General features: G+C 38.6%; 1 protein-coding gene across 3 annotated transcripts in view; it reads left to right on the forward strand.

Annotated features, from left to right (window-relative positions):
• RBM6 (RNA binding motif protein 6) overlaps positions 1-23,402 on the forward strand; it is a 122,104-nt gene that overhangs the window by 27,443 nt on the left and 71,259 nt on the right. The window contains exons 3-5 of one of the 3 annotated variants that reach the window (XM_041761443.1): positions 3,407-4,685; positions 6,367-6,456; positions 7,906-7,975. The exons of 1 other annotated variant lie outside the window; for it this stretch is intronic. In XM_041761443.1, coding sequence (XP_041617377.1) covers positions 3,407-4,685; positions 6,367-6,456; positions 7,906-7,975 — 1,439 coding nt within the window. Of the gene's footprint in view, positions 1-3,406; positions 4,686-6,366; positions 6,457-7,905; positions 7,976-23,402 lie in introns of those variants that run through there. One more of the 3 variants, XM_041761445.1, reaches the window with a different exon arrangement.

Here is a 23,402-nt window from a genome sequence, read left to right on the forward strand (position 1 = left end):
CTGAGCATGCCAAGTATTTTGTGTTTCAGCACTTTTTTTTTTTTTTTCAGATTTTATTTATTTGAGACAGAGCACGTGTGCGTGCATACAAGTGGGGAGGAGGGTCAGAGGAAGAGGGAGAAGCAGACTCCCTGCTGAACTGGGAGCCCACTGTGAGGCTTGATCCCAGGACCTTGAGTCCATGACCTGAGCTGAAGACAGTCATTTATCCGACTGAGCCACCCAGGCACCCCTGTGTTTCAGCAGTTTTTAAACGTTAAAAAATAATTCCCCAGCTATTTTTTTAAAGTCTCTTTTAACAAAGTAATGCATACTTGGCAAATAAGGAGAGCTAACAGAAACATACATGAACATTTATATTGGTACATAAAAGTTGTGTTAAGTTCACTAATTTATGTCTGGAATCCAGAACTGTGTTTGGTCCATGGCATATTATGTTTCAGTTACTAAAAGTAGTTCTGAGAAAAAAAATTACTTAATGTAATTTTCTAAGGTATAATATTAAGGGTTACTGGGTAAAAAGATGAGTTGAGAAAGTAATACCATTCAGTTATTAGATATTTTAGATTTGTAGGGAGTTAGTTTTTTTATAGCCAGTATAATAAAGGATGATAGCTATATTTTTAAAGCTTTTGCATTACACTTACAATTTTAAAAATGCCAAAGGAATGTGGTTTTTCTGGTTTTACTTGTATGGCAAAAAAAATCTGACCTTTAAAGTTATTTCTGAAGCATCAACATTAAAAATGTTGATCCTCCAGTTGAAACTTCTGTTATTGGTGAATTTTCTTTTGGTTCGGCAGTCTGCAAGATTTTATCAAGAGGTATTCTCATTATTCTGAAGCTGGGGGTTCCAGGGAAAAATTAGGTAGTCAACTGAATTTTTAAAACCCACGTAATAATTTAGTAAAGCTAGTGTTTCATAAATACAAACAATAGGAGTCTTTACTTTTGGCTCAGCAATCTTTAAAGCAATGGTGATGATGCTGGATATGTTTTTCCTTTCAAAATTTAAGGTCTGCATCAGTGGTCAGCAAACCATAGCTGCAACTCACTTTTGTTCTATTGGAACACAGCCATGATCATTTGTTTACAAATTGTCTATGATTGCTTCCATGCCACAATGGCAGAGTTGAATAGTTTTGACAGACCGCAAAGCTTAATAATAGCAATATTGTGTGGCTTTTTGTGGACAGTTTGCTGATCCCTAGTCTAGATCAATGGGCTTATACTTCAACATTTTTAAATATTTAGATTGTAATCTGCCCCTTTTTACTTAATACTTATGGATAACTATTTTGTAAGTAAGGCTGTTTTTCATAAAATTAACCTTATTTAGATTGTTTGGTAAGCCTTCAGAAATATTGGGTAATCTTTGCTCTGTTTCATAACTGTAAAAAAATTTTCAAAACATTTTTTTCTTTGACCAATTTATTATTTAAAATGATATTCTCCCACCTTATTTTTAGTTTAAACATAAGTTGTTATATATTCTTTTTAAGATCTTTGACGAGAAGGGGAACATAGTTTATATAGCATAACTTTTTGGAAGACTAATTTGGATTTTTAAAAAGGCATCATGCGGGAAAATGATTTTGTATTTTATTTTAACAACTTCTTACATTTTATTTTATTTGATTAAAAATGATTTTCATAGTCACTGCTATTTTATGTTAATAGAACTGTTTTTTGAATTGTCTGCATAAAATATGGTTCGAAGAACCTTAGTACAGTAGGTTGCTCTATTTGATCTTCCCGGGATAAGAGGGCAGTATTCTTAGACAGTGTTAGAAGCATTCTTGTCAGAAAACATGTAGATTTAGATGCCTCGGTAACCATGAGCGTTGGCTGAAGCTTAAGTCTTCCTGCAAGCTAACTATTGAGATTTAATGATTTTAAATAGGGGAGACACTAGAGTTAGTGGTAATGTCTTAATTTTAGTGCAAAACTGTATTGTATTCTGAGGATCATTTAGACATACTTCTCTTATGATGAACCACATAGACATAACTTATGTTTAATGGCAGCTAATGGAAGTCATCATGGTCTGAAACTCCATTAAATATGCACCATTCTAATATTCAGGTTACTGTTGTTAAAGTCCTGTTACTTAAGAAAGGGTTTGGCCTTGTAACTCTCTTGAACTGAGTCACCTGGAATCAGTTGTCCTTTGAGTCTTTCTCTGGTGGTGTAGTCTGCACTCAGATGGGTCATATAATAGAACCTGTATATTCTGGGAGGAGAGAACTGAGTTGGACTTGATTTCCTAATACTTTTGTTTTACTGCTGACTAGCAGGTAACCCTTCAGATCATTTCATGTTTTCCTTTTTCTTGCCCTCCCCTCACTCTCAAGCTCAGAATCCTAGGTATCTAATTGCCTATTTAATTTCCCTTCTACCAAAGCCTGAGCATGTAAATGGTCTGAAGGTTAGGGAAGAATTGGGTAGAATGAAAGACTAGGTCAGTCCTCATTTATCTCTTGAGTTTTGTAAACCGAGAATGTGAATTTAATACTTTGCTTATTTTTAAATATATTTTACTATTACTATGAAAAACTAGCGTGAGGAATTAGAATCTTGAATATCAGCTGCTTCTTTTGGGACCTGGAGATAATATTGAAGGTCCTTTTCAGCATTAAGCTCCTAGATGCTGTTGGCTTGGTTAGGTTGATGTACATATGCTTTGTGACATAATTTATGCTGCCTTTTGTGTTACTCTTGGGTAGTTACAATAATAGGACCCAGGTGAGAGCGCTTCTTGGTGGAGCCACTGTAGAACTGGATTTTAGATGCAGCCAGGGCTGATGCTCAGCTGGTGTACACTTGTGTGCTCCTACTGGTGATTTACAGCCAGTGTTCCTTCATCTTGGGCGTGCATCCATTCTGATCTGGGTGGTGTCCATGCTGTAGTTTAATCAAAATATTTGGAATGTTACCACTGAATGCAGAAATGAGAATGACACCTCCTAAAATTTACTGTAATACATTTATAGTGCATTGATTTATTTGCTGTATAGGATTCATCATGTTGATCTTGGAATTCTAAGTTCCCTGGCTGTAGGAAATGGAAACTTTTGTAGTGTGTCACCATTGCTAGCTTATCTGGTGTTGCGGATTTTCCCTGTTGCAGGACTGGGTGAAAGCTTTTTCTGCAGCAGTCATGTTGAAAACCTTGTGTTGACTTTCCTCGTGTTCTGAAATGGGAACATAAAAGTTTACTCCGCCACTTCGTCTTAAAATAGCAAAACATTGCTGTTTTCTGCAGATCTAGGACCTTGTTACAGAACTCTGCCAAAAAAAAAAAAAATGTTTACAGAAGAATGTGCTGTGATTAGAGAAGAATATGCTGGTGTGTAGATTTCAAACTCTCTGGACAATATGAATAACACTGTCTTTGTTTCTACAGTGGGAGCCAAGAAGAAAGGTTTGCTCCCGGGTGGAACAGGGATTATCCTCCTCCTCCCCTTAAGAGTCATGCTCAAGAGAGACACTCTGGCAACTTTCCTGGCAGAGATTCACTTCCCTTTGATTTCCAGGGGCATTCGGGGCCTCCCTTTGCAAATGTAGAGGAGCATTCTTTCAGCTATGGAGCTAGAGATGGACCGCATGGCGACTATCGAGGAGGGGAGGGACCTGGACATGATTTCAGGGGGGGAGATTTTTCATCTTCTGATTTCCAGAGCAGAGATTCATCACAGTTGGACTTCAGGGGTAGGGACATACATTCTGGGGATTTTCGGGATAGAGAAGGACCACCAATGGACTACAGGAGTGGAGATGGTACTTCTATGGATTATAGAGGTAGAGAGACATCTCACATGAATTACAGAGACAGAGATGCTCACACTGTTGATTTCAGGGGTAGGGATACTCCTTCATCTGACTTCAGGGGCCGGGGCACTTATGATTTAGATTTTAGAGGCCGGGATGGATCCCATGCAGATTTTAGAGGAAGAGATTTATCAGATTTGGATTTCAGGGCCAGAGAACAGTCCCGTTCTGATTTTAGGAATAGAGATGTGTCTGATTTGGACTTCAGGGACAAAGACGGAACACAGATGGACTTTAGAGGCCGAGGTTCAGGTGCTAGTGATCTAGACTTTAGGGACAGGGATACACCACATTCAGATTTCAGAGGTAGACATCGGTCCAGGACTGATCAGGATTTTAGGAGCAGAGAGGTGGGACCTTGTATGGAGTTTAAAGATAGGGAGATGCCCTCTGTGGATCCAGATATTTTGGATTACATACAACCTTCTACACAAGATAGAGAACATTCTGGTATGAACATGAACAAGAGAGAAGAGTCCACACATGATCATACAACAGAAAGGCCTGGTTTTGGCATTCAGAAGGGAGAATTTGAACATTCAGAAACAAGAGAAGGAGAAAAACAAGATGTAGCCTTTGAACATGAGTCTGCATCGGACTTTCAGAACAGCCAAAGTCCACTTCAAGACCAAGACAAGTCACAGCTTTCTGGAGGTGAACAACAGAGTTCAGATGCTGGTGTATTTAAAGAAGAAGGTAGTCTGGACTTTCTTGGCCGCGAAGACACTGATTACAGAAACATGGAGTACCGTGATGTGGATCACAGGCTGCCGGGAAGCCAGATATTTGGCTATGGCCAGAGCAAGTCTTTCCCAGAGGGCAAAACTTCCCGAGATGCCCAGCGGGACCTTCAGGTATGTTAATGGAGTAGATTTTTTTTTTTTTTTCTGCTTGTTGTTGTATCATAAGGCTTTTCTGAAGGATGAAGTGTGTAGAGTCCAAGATCCTCGGGTCTCTCCTTGTATAACCATTAAAAAATAAAATGTGGGGGCACCTAGCTGGCTCAAGTAGGGCATGCGGCTCTTGATCTTGGGGTTATAAGTTTGAGCTCCATGTTGGGTTGAGATTACTTTTAAAAATAAAATCTTTTTTAAAAAACAAAAATAAAATGTATATTCAAGAGTAGAATGTACATCTCTAGAGTAGTGGCTCTCAGCTCAGATTGTACTTTTGGTGTCTATCTCTTCATTTTCTCCTTTAATGCTGATTTAAATACCTTGGGATAATTTAGTTAGAAAGTATGTCTTTGGGAGTTAGTTCTCTTAATTCTTTTTTTTTTTTTTAGTTCTCTTAATTCTTGCTAGTCAGGCCTTGTGGCTATTCAGGGTACATTTTTTTCTTTTTAAGTTTTTATTTATTTAAGTAATCTCTACAGCCACCATGGGGCTTGAACTCACGACCCTGAAATTAAGAGTTGCATGCTTTTCTGACTGAGCCAGCCAGTAAGGTACATTTTCTGAAACTAATTTAGGATATACAGAATACCTAGGAGTCTTTCCCTGACGATGAAGAGGTGATGTTAATGTTGCAAATATCTTCTTACAGGTAATTTAGTTTACTTAAATGTTGGATTTCTTTTTTTTTTTTTTTTTTAATTTTTATTTATTTATGATAGTCACAGAGAGAGAGAGAGAGACGCAGAGACACAGGCAGAGGGAGAAGCAGGCTCCATGTACCGGGAGCCTGATGTGGGATTCGATCCCGGGTCTCCAGGATCGCGCCCTGGGCCAAAGGCAGGCGCCAAACCGCTGCGCCACCCAGGGATCCCTAAATGTTGGATTTCAATATATATAATATATAATCTAATGTTCATAATCTAAGTGAGGAGAATTAAGTTTGCAGTTGGTTAATGCAAATATTATCTCCTGAAATAGATTTTTCTCATCTCTACTCAGGTTTCTATTACTTGGACAGTGATCTTAAGACATGCTAACCAAATAATGAATTTTGAGAATGTTAGAGCTGGTTGACTGTATAGTTTATCGTTCAGATCAGGATACCTTCAAGAGTAAAAGAGGATATTGGAGTTGAGGCTTTTGTGAAAAATATGAAAAATGCTAATTTCTCTGAATTGTACTGTTAAGTTGTATGGTCAGATGACACCTTTTGATTTTGTTCTGAAATTTATTTGTAGTTGACATCTTTGACAAATGGCACCTGATTTAATTTTTTTTCTATTTTCTCATTCAGGAAAAGAAAATTGTAATTTTGAGAATATGTTAGTTATTTGGTTTATTTTTTTTCATGATTATAAGTCCTATTCAATGTGGTTTCTCTTAATGTTCTGCTTTACTATTTCAAGATCCCTCAGTGAACCTTGGTTTTAGCACACTTACATACTAATGATTTGAAATCAAATTTGGAACTCTGAAAAATAAAAAATTATAATTTTTCATATCTTAACATGATGCAGGTCATTTTGATTTTTTTTTTTTATTTTGATTTTTGATCCTGAGAACCTGCATTTCACTTTGACTTTCATTTATACGCTAACATATTTTTATTTCTAAAATAATCTTTTATTCTGGATTTAAGGATCAAGATTATAGGACTGGCCCAAACGAGGAAAAAGCAAGCAAGGTTATTCGATTAAGTGGGGTGCCTGAAAATGCTACAAAAGAAGAGGTAAGGCTCTTTTTTTTTCTTTTTCCTTTTTTTTGTCAATTAAAAAAAATTTTTTTTACCTTTTATTTTGAAAAATTAATAGATTCATAAGAAGGTACAAAGAAATGAACAGAGATATTTTGGGTGTCTTTCCTGCAATGTTAACATTTTGTATTACTATAGTACAATAGCTAAACCAGCAAATTGGCTTTGGTACAATCCATAGAACTTATTTAAATTTCGGCAGTTACACATTCACTCACTGAGGTGAGGTTTGTTAAAAAAAAAAAAAAAAAAGATATATATGATGAATGATTGCTATCCTCAGGCCTGACAATTATCCTGTAGGGCATAATCCAAGAGGGAGGATTCAATTGCAAACATAAAGATTCATTTTATTTACAGTAGTAAAAACTGGGAGCTGTGTAACTCTTGAGTGTTAGAGGACTGGCTGACTAAATTATGGCTGAGCTTACAGGAAAATCTGGTCATACCATTATAATAAGAACAAACTGTATTTACTCTGTGCCAGGCATTATGTGATGTTTACAAGCATTAGTTCTTTAATTATCACAGTATCCTATGAATAGATGCTTTTAATTCATTCCCTCCAAATACAAATCACAGACCATATGCTAGGCACTGGGTGATATAGCAGTGAATATGGAATATTGTAAAGTCACTGCATCCATGGAAAATAAAAAAATAAACAAAAAAACAATTTCAATTAGTGATAAACTGAAGGAAACTAAAAGGTGTTAAGCACATAATTGGGGTAGGAGCTATTTTCAGTTGGGGGAAGGCATCACTAAGGAAATGACATTTGAACCCAAGCCTGAATGCCATGAGAGAACAGTCCCATCTGAAGATGGGGGAAGAGAGCTCCAGGCTGAGGGATTTAAGTGCCATGGCCCTGTACTGGCATGAGCCCAAGGCATCATCATTTTACAATTAACAGATGAGAAACTGGGCACTGAAAACTTACACAGCAAGAGAGTCTTGGAATGTAGGCAGTCTGATTTCAGAGCTCAGGTTCTTTTTTTAAAAATTTTTATTTAAAAATTTTTTTAAAAAATTTATTCATTCATGAGAGACACAGAGAGAGCCAGAGACACAAGTAGAGGGAGAAGCAGGCTCCCTGCAGAAAGCCTAATGTGGGACTCGATCCCAGGACCATGGGACCATGACCTGAGCCAAAGGCAGATGCTCAACCACTGAGCCACCCAGGCACTCCAGAGCTCAGGTTCTTGATGGTTATGTTCTTCTGCCTTTTTTATATTTAGGAATTTTTGAATAATTATCTTCTACTCATTAGTTGTTTTGAATGCCTAGAGTGTACATGGGTTAATTTTGCCTTGATAAAGTAGTGATAGCTTTAAATTATGTAGAATTAAAAACCAGTAGGGAAAATTAAATATTCAGTGTTTTATAATGATTTGTGTCATTAGTGTATACACCATGTTCTTGCAGATTCTTAATGCCTTTCGGACTCCTGATGGAATGCCTGTAAAGGACTTGGAGTTGAAGGAGTATAACACAGGTGGGTTTCTGGACATGCATGTGGCCTTGGGTTAGGAAGGGTCTTTGTCAGATCTCTGCATCATGTGCTACTCAAAGTTTTTTTTAAGAAACCACAGTTAAGGTTTCCAGAAGCCTCCTGTTGATGCCTTCAAATAAGAGCCAGCTTTAGTCTTAGCTGTGGTTCTTTGTGGCTGTTTGTCCACATGGGTGATGAGGATGCATGTTCCAGTCCTCTTGGGTGCCTGTGAGATATAAAGTGAGTGTTGTAGCATTTATCCCTGAATATATTTTATATAATCATTAAACTTGCTATATATGTTCTTCATGGTGGTAGAGTGATTATATGTAAGCCTAATAGGATTTGATAGTTTTATTATATTTAAAAATTGATATTTCATTGCTTTAGCTTGAAATTTACAACTTTCCAGAGAAATTGTGCAAATTAGGAGTTTCTTAAATTTTCAGTCTTGCCTTGAGATGAAGTCCTGCAACAGCTGTGTTGTTGAAATCCATGAATAGATCCAGACGAACTTTCTCTTTGACATCTGCTCTGTGGTCTGAACTGCAGATTAAACTTTTCATAATTTTGTCCTAGTGTTTTAGCGTAACACTTTCGGTCAGTTTCTTCAAATCTTATTACAAAGTGGAAGTCAAATGTTAGGCACTCAAGGTATTGACTGATATTTTAGTCTACATAATATGAAATGGTTTAAAAATGAAGGTAATCTTCAAGTGATCTCTTTTACATTTTAAATTGAAGAAAGTAGAGCATTAATCTATTTACAGAACTTAGAATTTTAGTAATCCAAATTAAAGAACTCTTCAAATGAGAGTATGCTGTATTTTTGAGGATATCGTTTACTTCTAAACAGTTCACTATGGAATAAATTTCGTTGTGTTAACTAGATAGCTGTTTCTTCACTTTGGTTCTGCAGAGGGAAACTATCCATAAAAATAAATTTTTGTGTTTGAAATAATTTGGTATTGGTGTCAAGTCCAGAAATACTTTTCTGTGTAATTTGAGAACAAACTCAGAAACATTTTTCAGAAAGCTAATTATTTCTTTGTTCTAAAAGCATCAATTCTGAATTTGTGGAAATACAAGAGTAGTCATGTTGTTCTTACACATTCATGACCTTTTTAAATTTTTGTTTATTTTTTTTTTTGGCACGTGTCTCATACACACTTTCTAGATTTACTGTTATCTTTAAGAACCAGAAGTAGAATTTATAGGCCACAGTTACATTTTAACTGACAGCAGTAACCTCAGCTTTAGTCTTGTTTCATGAATTGTGTTTTTATTAAATATTGGTATATTTAGGAAAATAGAGATATCTTGATGTTTAAATAGCAACATAAACTCTTCATTTCTTTAGTACTCGTTGACTTTCTATTTATATTGTCAGATTTATTAGCAGAGTATTACTTCTATGAATGTATAAGATCCATAGAAGTTCTTAAATTTGCTTGCTGTTGTAGCTATTAGAAATGTAATTGGAAGACCAAAGACACTGATCCTCCTGTAAAATCATTCAAGACAGTAGTTTAAAAAAATCACCTTTCAGGAAATACAATCTTTTCTTGGCATTTTATTATATGAAGTGACAGTGTGTTAAATATGTATATATGTTTCTTTTTTTAATGAGAGAATTGGATTACCAGTCAGTCCCATGTTATCTATATCTTTGTGGCAAGTAGAATGAAGTTTTGAAAATATCCATAAGATCATTTTACTGCCATGCCTAAAATCCTCTAATGGTCTTCCATCTCATTTGGAAGAAATCTGCAACTCTTTGTTCTGATGTACAGAATCCTGTATGAGTTGGCCCTTGGTGATTTGATCTCATCCCGTACTGCTCTCTAACTTTCTTACTATGCTTTCTAGCCACTCTGAGCCTTTCTTTAGGCTTGACCGATACAGACTTCCTTCTCTGTCAGGGCCTTTGCACTGTTCTTCCCTCTGACCCTCATTTGTCTTCTGGGGTTTAGTTCTTGGCTTCAGTTTCACTTCTCAGGGCTTTACCTCACCATCTAATCTGAAATCACTCCTTGGTTTTTCATCATATCCTGGTTTGTTGTCATAGGATCGATCATTTTATTTCCTTAGTGGTTTTGTGTGTCATGTGCCTCCAAGTAGAGAGTTAGTTCCATAACAGTGGGAGCCTTGTCTACCTTGTTCTCTCTTGTTACCTCCATGCTTGCCACTCTTCCTGGCACTGGTGAATTCCCGGTGTGCATAGAATGAGTGTCTGTGATGTATATGGAGAGCAACTGTGTTCTCCTCTCAGGTGAGGAACATTAAAGGGTCATTTAGGTTTCAGAGTAGAGCAGCCTAATATCTGCTAGAAGAGTATGCCTTGGAGCAATCAGATGTTTTAAGAACTTTAATATTTGCTTATTAAAAGACTATATATATGTATTTTACTTTAAAGATTTAATTTATTTATTTGACAGAGAGAGTGTGTGTACAAGCAGGGGGAGCAGCAGAGGGAAAGGGAGAAAGGAGAAGTAGGCTTCCAGCTTAGCAGGGAGCCTAGTGCTCCTGGGATCATGACCTGAGCCAAAGGCAGACACTTAACCAACTAAGCCACCGGTTACCCCTGTATGTGTATTTCAGTGGAAGAGAGGACTTTTATAAATGGCAGTCAGTTTTTTTAGGCTTGTGGTAATCTACAAAGACCACGCAGGATGGCCATTGCTCATAGGAAGGGGACTATCGGGCAGAGTTTGTCCTTTTAGTTGGTGTAGTAGGGAGTAAGTCTGTAATGGAGAGAAAAGGTTAATGCCTGTTCATTGACTCTAGTAATCATCAATTTAATTTTTGTTTCATTTAAAGCTGTGTAAGTACAGGGTTACAACTTTTATCCAAAATCTGTGGGGTGAATAAGTTTACAACTTTTTCTGAATACAGAAAGGTAATATGGTACATAGATCATATATGAATTTTGTCCCCCAGTGGGATGTATATCAGCCATAATAATACTTTGCAGCAAAATATATGACTATTTTCACTAAAAAGACTAAATAAAGACTGTAAAGAGACTCAGTGTCATATAGGTCAGGATTTATCTCCAAATGACTTAAAATTTACCAAAAAACTTTATATTTAAGGGGTTATGGAATTGCAGATAAGGAATTGTGAACCTACATATGTTGTATATATTTGAGTTTTTCTTTAGCCATTTGCAAATACATTATACCCCCATTAGTTATAAAGTACCTTGAGTAAAGTGATTCTATTCCTGGGAAAAGTACTTAGAGTGAACTGTCCTTTGGTGACCGGATGAACAAACTTTGGTATGTAAATACAGTGGACTACTACTTGGCAATAAAAATGAAGAAATTACACATGTATGTAAAAATATGGAGGTATATCAGGTATTATGCTGATAAAAGAAACCAGACTCAAAAGGCTACACACTGCCATAAAAAGGAACGAAATACTGATGTATGCTGTAACTTGGATGAATCTTTAAAACTTTGTGCTGAGTGAAAGAAGCCAGGCACAAAAGAGCACATATTGTATGGTCCCATTTATATAAAATACACAGACTAGGCATATCCATAGAAGAAGAAAGCATTTTGGGTAGCTTGGTGGTTGCCAGGGGCTTGAGAAGGGGAAAATGGGGAATGACTGCTTAATGGGTACAAGGTTTCCTTTTTGGGGTGGTAAGAATGTTCTAGAAACCAGATAGTGGGGGTGGTTGCATAACATTGTTGAGTGTATTTAATGCCACTGAATTGCACATTTTAAAATGATTAAATGTTGTATTTTATGTTATGTATTTGATAATTTTTAAAAAGATTATATACTATATGATTCCATTTCTGTGACATTCTGGAGAAAGCAAAATGATAGAAAATAGTTGTTGCCATGGTATTGGGGATGAGTTGACTATAAAGTGGAAGCATGAGGGAATTTGGGGGCACAATGAAACTGTTCTCTATATGGATTGTGGTAGTGGTGTATTAATGTTAAATTCACTGAAATTGGTAACTACTGTATTTATATGAGAACATCTTTATTAGGAAATACACCCTGAAGTTTTTAGGGGCAAAAGACATTATTTATGGTTTTTTCTCTCATTTTTAGGGAAAAATATTTGATGTATATAGAGAGGGGAGGAAGAGAGAAATGATAAAGTAGATACAACAAAGTATAATAGCTGAATCTGGGTAACAGGTCCATGCGTGTGTTCTTTGTGCTATTGTTCTTGCAACTTTTTTTTAAAGATTTTATTTATTTATTCATGAGAGACACACACAGAGAGAGAGAGAGAGAGGCAGAAACACAGGCAGAGGGAGAAGCAGGCTCCATGCAGAAGCCTGATGTGGGACTTGATCCCGGGACTCTAGGATCACGCTCTGGGCCGAAGGCAGGCGCTAAACCGCTGAGCCACCCAGGGATCCCCATCTTGCAACTTATTTGTAACTTGGAAGTGATTTTCAATAAAAAGTTGAAGAACTGACAATACAACTTATGTATTTTATTGTCAAGTGATCAGCAGAAGTCTTGCAAGATAAAGACTACAGTGAACAGCTTCTGTGAACAATGGAGGAGTGGTTTGCAGAGTGGGTTCTGGACCAGCAGTGTCAGCACTACTTCAGACCTTGTTAGAAATACAAATTCTCAGGCTTCACTTTAGACCTATCAGATCATAAACTCTGGGGACAAGGCCCAGTCATCTCTGCTCTCACAAGTCTTCCATGTGATTTTGATGTGCCCTGACTTGTGAGAACCACTGCATTAGATTGATTATATTCCTTATTCTATAACTTTTGGGCACAGTTTGTTTGTTTATTTTTAAATATTTTATTTATTTATTCATGAGAGACACACACAAAGAAAGGCAGAGACACAGGTAGAAGGAGAAGCAGGCTGCATGCAGGGAGCCCGATGTGGGACTCAGTCCCTGGACTCCAGGATCACCCCCTGAAGACAGAGGCAGATGTTCAATTGCTGAGCCACCCAGGCATCCCTGGGCACAGTTTAAAAGAGACTTAGTAAGCAGGTGGACCTTCTTTAAGTTAAAAAGGTTAATGCTTATGTGCTTTAGGAGCCCATGGCAAACCCTTGCCTTGTCTACCAATTCTGCTGTACTGAGCTGGGGCAGGAGCTAGAGTTGGGTTGCTACTATTTTATGCCCTTAGTTGTCTGTCTTCCTCTCTCCTTCCCTTCCTCCCTCCTTTTTTTTTTTTTTTTTTAAAGATTTTATTTATTTATTCATGAGAGACACAGATTGAGAGAGAGAGGCAGAGACATAGGCAGAGGAAGAAGAAGCCGGCTTCTCACAGGGACCCCGATGCAGGACTTGATCCCAGGACCCTGAGATCAGATGCCCTGAGCTGAAGGTAGATACTCAACCACTGAACCACCTAGTCGTTCCGAAGTTTTTGTTTTCAACCAGGAGTCTTGGTACCACATTTGGGGAGGATGTTTACAGAGGAGCCTTAAGCAAAAATGGCAAACCTTTAAAAATAAGAATGTCGGGATCCCTGGGTGGCGCAGCGGTTTGGCGCCTGCCTTTGGCCCAGGGCGCGATCCTGGAGACCCGGGATCGAATCCCACATCCGGCTCCCGGTGCATGGAGCCTGCTTCTCCCTCTGCCTATGTCTCTGCCTCTCTCTCTCTCTCTCTGTGACTATCATAAATAAATTAAAAAAAAAAATAAGAATGTCTTGGGGCACTTGGGTGGCTCAGTTGATTAAGCATCCATGACTCTTGGTGTTTTATTTTTGTTTTTTTTTTTTAAGTGTGGGTAGGTTTTTTTTTTTTTTTTCTTTTTTAAAGATTTATTCATGACAGAGAGAGAGAGAGAGAGGCAGAGACACAGGCAGAGGGAGAGAAGCAGGCTCCATGCAGGGAGCCTGATGCGGGACTCGATCCCGGGACTCCAGGATCACACTCTAGGCCGAAGGCGGCGCCAAACCACTAAGCCACCCAAGGATCCCCCGACTCTTGGTTTTGGCTCAGGTTATGATCCCTGGGTTGTGGGATAGAGCCCCATGTGAAGCTCCGTGCTCAGCTCAGAGTCTGCTTGTCCCTCTCCCTCCCTTTTCTGCCTTAATTAATTAATTAATCAATCTTAAAAAAAAAGATAGAATCCCAGTACTGTTTTTGAAATCAGTACTTTAGGATTACTGGTTTAACTTTCTACATTAACTTAACTAAAGCAACTTTTTTCTTTGGAGTATTTAGCTTTCCTGACACTAATATGAAACTCAGTTTCTTTTGTGGGCTGAGTCATTCTTCAATTTAAGCCCCTTTGTTGAAACCACTTAAGTTATGAAGGATGACTGTGGTAATTTGCAGCCCTGATAGGGAAGTTTTATTTTCTTATTATTTATTTATTTATGTATTTATGTATTTATTTTTTATGATAGTCACAGAGAGAGAGAGAGGCAGAGACACAGGCAGAGGGAGAAGCAGGCTCCATGCACCGGGAGCCCGATGTGGGACTCGATCCCGGGTCTCCAGGATCGCGCCCTGGGCCAAAGGCAGGCGCCAAACCACTGCGCCACCCAGGGATCCCTGATAGGGAAGTTTTAATATTATTGTTGGCTTTTATTGGGCTCCCGGCATTCTTCCTTTTCTTGTATGGAGTTTCATTCTCGATCTGGTAATAGAACATCTTCACAACCCAAGGCATCATGTTATTCAGAAACAAGGACCACCACCTTGGTGGTTTTTAATTGGTAGACTGTGTCATCTTGGAGATCTCTACCTAAACTACATGTAACATCTGGAGATAGAGAAAATAGCAGTTTTGGGAAGAAAGCATGACAGTGATGAGCAGATGCTTTAATTGGCAGGTTATATCCTCTTCCCCAGAACTATTTAACTGAGATGGAATTTGTCTCTCTGAGATGTGGAAGGTATTTGAACTCCCTGCTTTTCTGAGTTCCTCACTCTTCTCTAGGTAGAATTGCTCCTGGCTTCTGTAGTTCTTATTTGTCTCTTCGGCCAAATGCTCAGATGGCTTTGGCTGAGTCTTCTATGTTATATAAGTCTGCATGGGGCTTCCTGTGCCTTTGGGTGGTGAGTAAAATTCATAGAAGAATTTATTCTGCTGGAGTAGCGAAAATAAAAGGGTCACTAATCAGGCTGAATAGCACAGCAGCCGGTTGACTCCCAGCTTCAGTCCAGGGAGGGAAAGTCACTTAAACAGTTACCTTCAATGGGCAGAAGTTAGAGGCCATCCATACAAACTATTTACAGGTTATAAAAATACATTGACTTCTTCCTTTAACTTTCTCCTTGCACAGAACATCTGATTTGGTGCTCATCCTTTGTAGCTTAAATTCTCCACCTTCAAAATGTAAATTAAAGCAATTTTTACCTGCTTCCATATTTCTTATGTTATCACTTAAGTCTTCTATCTAATTTATATGTAAGCCTTCTTGGAATTACATAGTGGTCATGGTGGCACCACTTTGTATATATGCCCCTGAATTGTACACTTAATTTTTTTTTAAAGATTTTTTTTTTTTTTTAAGAGGGAGGAGAGTGGGGAGAGGCAGAGGGAAAGGGAGAGAGAGAATCTTAAGCAAGATGCACACCCAGTGCAAAGCCAGACCTAGGGTCCATCTCACAACCCTGAGATCATGACCTGAGCCAAAATCAAGAGTTGAACACTTAAGATTTTTTTTTTAAAAGATTTTTATTTGTGTGTGTGAGAGAGAGAGCGGAGTGGGGCAGGGGATCAGAGGAAGAGGGACAAGTAGACTCTGTGCTGAACAGGGAGCCCGACATGGGGCTTGATCTCATCATCCTGAGATCATGACCCAAGCTGAAACCAAGGGTTGGAGCCCAACCAACTGAGGCACCCAGGTGCCCCTTAAGATTTTATTTTCAAGGGGATCCCTGGGTGGCTCAGCGGTTTAGCCCCTGCCTTCCACCCAGGGCGTGATCCTGGGGTCCCAGGATCGAGTCCCGCGTCGGGCTCCCTGCATGGAGCCTGCTTCTCCCTCTGCCTGTGTCTCTGCTTCTCTCTACATATCTCTCTCATGAATAAATAAATAAAAATCTTTAAAAAAAAAAAGATTTTATTTTCAAGTAATTTCTACACCCACTGTGGGGCTTGAACCCATAGTCCTGAGGCCAAGAATCATACACTCCACCAACTGAGCCAGGCAGGTGCCCCTGAATTGTACACTTTAAAAGGATGTATATTGTGGTATAAATTAAACCTTAGTATTAGAAAATAAGCCTTAAAAATCAGTTGACAAGTCATATAAAGATTGATTTCTTAAAAGCATTTTCATGAGCATGTAGAATATTTACAGAGCTTCAGTGCAGATATTAATGGCCTACTGACTGCTACTTACACCTTACTGGTAGAGTTCATAACTGATTGTCCCTAATCTCAGTTCAATTCATTATGCTATGCTTAGAAAATGTTATATTTTCATTTTTCCCCCATCTTTTTTTTTTTTTTAAGATTTTATTTATTTATTCATGAGAAACACAGAGAGAGAGATAGGGGCAGAGACACAGGCAGAGGGAGAAGGAGGCTCCATGCAGGGAGCCTGACGTGGGACTCGATCCCGGGTCTCCAGGATCAGGCCCTGGGCTGAAGGTGGCACTAAACCACTGAGCCACCCAGGCTGCCCCTCCCCCCTATCTTTTAAAAATAAAATAGCGCCTTATATTCTTGAAAAGCTTATGATTTGGGGCGCCTGAATTAAGCATCTTCATCTCAGGTCATGATTCTGGAAGTCCTGGGATCGAGCCCCACATTGGGCTCCCTGCTCAGTGGTGAACCTGTTCCTCTATGTGCCCCTCACTCTACTCATATTCTCTTTCTCCCTCTCAAATAAATAGATAAAATCTTTTTTTCTTTTTAAAGATTTTATTTATTTATTCATGAGAGACACAGAGAGAGAGAGAGAGGCACAGACACAGGCAGAGGGAGAAGCAGGCTCCATTCCATGCAGGGAACCTGAGCGGGACTCGATTCCGGGTCCCCAGGACCACACCCTGGACTGAAGGCGGCGCTAAACCGCTGAGCCACCCGGGCTGCCCAATAGATAGAATCTTAAAAAAAAAATAATAAAAAGAAAAGCTTATAATTCATTCTTTGGTGTTACCTACCACATATTTGGTAGTGTATGATTAGAGTATGGCTCTAATTTTGAAACTATTAGAGAATGTTTGTTTATTGATTTATTCATCCAATAGCTGTAGCATGTTGAGATGCAGAGAATATTCTGGTGATCATGAGCAATGTAGTCTTTGACCTTACGGGCTTCAGTTTCTATGGAAAATGGGTATATGGTATGAGTGTTCTGTATTCAACTGATCTTATAAATCAATTTTTAAAAAGGAATCTGGGAGTCCCTATGCATTCTGAGTTCTTTTTGGCTGAAAGTTTGAAGTTTACTGCTCTGGATAACTTGATGAAAAATGGTCAGTTATTTCTAATAGTAAAGTCACTAGAGGTTGACAAACAGGACTTTTAGAGGCAACAGGCTTTTGAAAAAGAATAACACCTAAATGAATGCTTACAGATAATTCTTGGTCAGAGAGATCAGCAAGTAATTGTTAATGATGTCTGATTTTCAGACAGGTAAAATAAAACAGGACTTTTCATGGGTGTTATAGGAAATGATCAGACAAGAAGTAGAAAAAATTGCACACAGGTGCATATGGATGCTTTCACCAACCTGGAAGCTTTCCAAATCCCATCATTGAAGGGTTTTTATGGGAGGTTCCATTATGTAGTCATATTGATTAAATCATTGTGGCTGCTGGTGATTAGGTTAAATTCCAACTCCTTTCCCCTCCCTGCGCATTGGAGGAGTAAGGCTAAAAGTTGCAAGCTTCTGAGCAAGACTTGGGCATTCTGATCACCAGGCCCCATCCTGATGCTATCAAAGAGCCCACCAAGAGTCACCTCATTAGAACAAAAGACACTCATATCACCCCTGTCATTCAGGAAATTCCAAGAGTTTTAAGATCTCCATGCCAGGAACCTGGAACAGAGACCAAATATCTTTCTATTTTACCACAGATGGGGATCCCAAATGTGGATCTGGTTGGTAGCTAGTACATTTAGTTGGGCATCAGTTTTCTGTTATAATACATAGATGACCTAGGTTTATGGTCTCGTCAAAGTGTGAGAATGCCAGTTGTCTGACCCTTCTCTGGATGTTATTTTACTTCTGGAATAGGTAAGTGGCTGGGCTAGTGTGATCTGTTCTCATCTTGAGCAACCAGCTCAGAAGCCACTATCTTTGTGAACAGTGGAGACTTGTCCTTTTATTTGTACTAGGGCCAAGGCAATAGGAAACATGTTTATGGGCCATATTTTTTCCTCCACTCAAAATGAAAATAGCTTTGTGATCTGTGGGGGAAACATATTCTTTTTTTTTTTTTAATTTTTATTTATTTATGATAGTCACACAGAGAGAGAGAGAGAGAGAGAGAGAGGCAGAAACATAGGCAGAGGGAGAAGCAGGCTCCATGCACCAGGAGCCCGACGTGGGATTCGATCCTGGGTTTCCAGGATCGCGCCCTGGGCCAAAGGCAGGCGCCAAACCGCTGCGCCACCCAGGGATCCCCGGGAAACATATTCTTAACAACTAGAAATCAGTGAGGCAGTTCATCAGTACTAACATTTTATTTTATTTTTTTTAATTTTTTTTTTTAAAGATTTTATTTATTTATTCATGAGAATGCACAGGGAGGAGAGAGAGAGGCAGAGACAGGCAGAGGGAGAAGCAGGCTTCATGCAGGGAGCCTGACGTGGGAGTTGATCCAGGGTCTCCAGGATCACACCCTGGGCTGCAGGCGGCGCTAAACCGCTGAGCCACCGGGGCTGCCCAGTGCTAACATTTTAATACTGGGGCATATTTGAGGAGCAGCAAAACAGGTAGCATCTGATCTTTAGTCCCTGACAATGCTTTGTAAAAGAAACATGAAGGTGCTGAAATGCATTATCTCATGCACTCCTGAGACCACCCTGCAAAGGAGTTAACATCATTGCAACTTGGCATATGGATATCCCAGGCCCAGAAAGAAGTGGCTCGTACTGAAAGCACATGGTGAGTTAGCTTCTGCATAAGTACAAACCGGAGAAATTACTTTTCTTGTATTTTGCTCCAGTGAAGATACACATTGCAATTGCTGTTATGTTAACTGAGCACCATCATGTACCAGGTATTATGCTAATATTGGGGATATAGAAATGAAAAGAGCTTGGGGCACCTGGGTAGCTCAGTTGGTTCGGTATCTGACTCTTGATTTTGGCTTGGGTCATGATTTAGGGTTGTGAGATCAATCTCTGCGTTATTGGGCTCTACACCAGGTGGCGTGGAACCTGCTTCAGATCATCTCTCCCTTTATAGCCCCCTCCCCCCATGGTCTCTTTCTCTCAAAAAAGGAAGGAAGGAAAAAAAAATGAGAAGACTTTACCCTCTAATCTGGGACTTGTTCTGGGATCATCTTGCATGGCAGTTTGCTGCAGCATTCATTGGCACTGCTCTTCTCTTGGATGATCCTTTTGCCATATACTTATACCATCTTTCCTGCCAGGCCAGAGTGTTGGCTAGGGAAAAAAGTAGGTCAACAAAGGTTCCTCTTTTACTCCTGGTGTTTGCTCTGTAGATTTTTGTTTGTTTGTTTGTTTGTTTGTTTTCAAGTGAACAAAAATTGAAGTAGAACATTGGCTTTGTAAAGGTTAATTGTTCCCTGGGATTCCTGGCTGGCTCACTCGAAAGAGCGTGCGACTCTTGCTCTTATGGTTGTGAGTTTGAGCCCCACATTGGGTGTAGAGATTGCTTAAATAAATAAATAAACTTAAAAAAAAGAGAGAATTGTTCCCAGATAAAAAAAAGTCCTGAGGATATAATATACAGTGTGTTAATTGTATTTAATAGTACTGTATTGTATATTTTAAAGTTGCTAAAAGAATAGATCTTAAAATTTCTCATCCCAAGAAAAAAAATTTGTGTGTGTGGTGATGGATGTTAACTTTAAACTTACTGTACTAATCATTTTACAATATACACATATATCAAATTATTATGTTCACCTAAAACCAACACATGTTATATGTCAGTAATATCTCAATAAAGAAATAATAGTTGTTTTCTTTTCCGACTTACATAGCATCTTGAGATAGTCTATGCCTATCTGTTGTCATAACTCTTCCTTTACTCTAAGCTCTCTGAGAGCAGGGACACTCTTTTGTTGTGCTCACATAGCATTATTAATGTCATTGGAATTAAAATGAATTAAATAAGGGTGAGAATTTCCCATATAATAATATCCTGGGGCCAGAGAATCATCATTAGATGAAGTGACCCCTAATTAATTTTGGACTTTGTGGGGATCCCTGGGTGGCTCAGCAGTTTAGCCCCTGCCTTCGGCCCAGGGCGTGATCCTGGAGTCCTGGGATCAAGTCCCACATTGGGCTCCCTGCATGGAGCCTGCTTCTCCCTCTGCCTGTGTCTGTCTCTCTTTCTCACATCTGTGTTTCTCATGAATAAATAAATAAAATCTTAAAAAAAATTTTTTGGACTTTGAGAACTTCTTGAAAATACAACCTCAAGCAACCCCTCCCCCCCTTTTTTGGAATAACCAGTTGGCACAAATGGAGCACTAAGTAAAATGGAACCATATGCAGTTTTCAAAAATTTAGCAAGTAATCATGAGTGTGCATCTTCCTTGTTTCATCTTTTATTATAAACCAGCAAGCCTTATGTGAATAGTTGAGGGGGAGAGGATTGAAAGTGCTTGTAAGATTTGAAATGATGTATTTCATGAGGTCCAATTCTGTTCTTCCCAGTTAGTAGGTTGATACATAAATCAGATATTTTCCTACTTTTCATAATGCAAGCTGCAGGGACATATTCACTTGAGTTTTAACAGAGTGAAGTACCTGTTAGAAATCTTGCACATTGGCTTTCTTTGTTATATTACTTCCATTGGTAGGAATTCAGATATCTGGATTGATTCTGTTTGGTTTTTGCCAAAATCTCTAACTTGATAATATTTTACTTTTCTTTTAAAAGTAATGAAATGGAATTATGAAAATAGGATCTATAAAAACATCGCCCTCTTCAATCTCTATAAAGATTTTTCGTGGTGCTCTTTATATTCATAATGCTTTGTTCCCACAGAGATATAATCCTTGTGTAGAGAAAAAAAAAATCTGTTCTTTTCCCTCAAAGATACCCAATAAAGAAAACTTTTCCCTACCTCCTTTTTTTTTAATTCCTGTATTGTTCAGTTTTAGGTATACAGTATAATGATTCAGCAATTCTATACGTTACATCCTGATTCCCCTCTGCCTGTGTCCTTTAAAATCCTGATTCTTGGACAGCCCCGGTGGCTCAGCGGCTTGGCGCCGCCTTTGGCCCGGGGCCTGATCCTGGAAACCCAGGATCGAGTCCCGGGTTGGGTTCCCTGCATGGAGCCTGCTTCTCCCTCTGCCTGTGTTTCTTCCTCTCTCTCTCTCTCTCTCTCTCTCTGTCTCTCTGTCTCTCTGTCTCTCGTGAATAAATAAATACTTTTTTTTTTTTAAATCCTGATTCTTTTTTACATTTTATAGTTGGTATGTATATTCTTGGCTTTATCAAAGTCAAATCACTCCTAATGGGAAATTCAGCTAGACTCGTTTATGTTAGTTGGGTTTTTTTAGAATAGTTTGAACACAGGGCTGCTCATCTCATTTGCCTAAGTAAGTATTGCTGTGTAATTGTTATAAATGCCAGGCTTGGTATAAACATTGCAATTGACTTGAATAATTAAGGGCCATGTTTGTCAGCATCCCTGAGTCAACTCTTCTAGGAGCAGAGACTAAAAGATACTGGATATTATTCATTAGGGCTTTGTTTTCTGTACCATACTCCCCCTTAAGCACCTGGTTAGCTTTTATCACAGATACTTTTTTGGTTAATAGGCTATCACGTGATTAATGAACATGAAAAAGAATTGAAATTTTAGTGTTACTTTATATACTTCCTTTTCTTTCCTTGTTATCATCCTTCTCAACTCCCAAAAAACAAACAAAACTTATAAGGAGCATTCACATTTCTATGAGAAATCTGTACATTTAGTTAGGTTAGAAAATGGAATAAAATATGCTTTTTAATAGTCCTATAAATAAGCACAAAGACCCATCAGCCCATCAGACTTCTTCCCAGCATGTGGCGGTAGAAGAAAAAGGTAATAAAATAATTTTTTACTCTTTAGGTAAGAATCTGTCTATGGCACTGTTAACATTGAGTTTACCATCTTAATGATTCCAAATGGTTTCTAGCAATTGTGAATGCATGGTTGGTTGGTTATTTTCAGAATGTTTAGGTCTGTGGGTGGGATAGGTCTACTAAAACTTACTCTGTGATTTATAAAATTACATTTGAGGAATTAAAAAAAATCCCCAATTATCCTGCTGTAACAGTACAACCACTGTAATCATGTTCGTCTACAACCATGTTGCGTTACTCATTTTCAGATTTCCATATATTCACCTGTGCTTGCTCAACCCCTCTCCACGACCCCATCTTCTCTCTCATGGAGTGAGCATGAGAGGTGTGATGTGACTCAGTCATGGCTTCAGTTGGTCTCTGTCTCTCAAGTTTCTCTAAGTGTGAGCATTCGCTGTGCTAGCTGTGATTCTGTTATTTAAAGTGATATGTTTTTCATACATTATGGCCCTTAAATGCAAGCCAGCCTCTTCATCTGGTGTCAACCAAAAGAAAAGCGATCTGTTGCGACGCTGGAGGAAAAACTGGCAGTGTTGGACTTAACCTATATTGAGAGATGGTATGTTGTTCTTCACGTTGGGGTGTTTGAGTACGATTTTTGACAATGCATGGTTTTCATCTCATATGCAGACTTTTATCTCTAACCTCTGAGTTAGATGTGACTTCCTCATATTTAGTTCTGGTTCTTTTTCCTATACACATTTTATACAATTGTTCTCGGTTTTAAAGCTTTTAAAATATTCTATATTAAGTATCCTATATCAAGTGTCTTACTGTATTGTAATTTTTTTAATCCTTTTTTTTTTAAGATTTTATTTATTTATTCATGAGACAGAGAGAGAGAGAGACGCAGAGACAGGCAGAAGCAGGTTCCCTGCAGGGAGCCCGGTGTAGTACTCGATCCCAGGACCCCAGGATCGTGCCCTGAGCTGAGGGCAGACGCTCAACCATTGAGCCACCAGGCATCCCTATATTGTAACTTTTATAGCTATCATTACAACAAGCTTTTGGATTTTTGTCTTTGCAGAAGACTTTTGGTAGCCAGTATAGCAGCCCATGCTTTCTAATTTACATACTTGGACCTACTCACAAAGTTCTGCTATAGATATTTTAGAATAGGGGTAACTGGTGTGCTGCAGATTTCCGTATTTCTTAATTATAGACATGGCCTTATCTGTCTGTCCTTGGGAATGTGGGAACCTTTTCTGTGATTGGGCTCAATAAAGTTTAGA

This window comes from Vulpes lagopus, chromosome 7, assembly GCF_018345385.1.
Source record: "Vulpes lagopus strain Blue_001 chromosome 7, ASM1834538v1, whole genome shotgun sequence".
NCBI lineage: Eukaryota > Metazoa > Chordata > Mammalia > Carnivora > Canidae > Vulpes > Vulpes lagopus.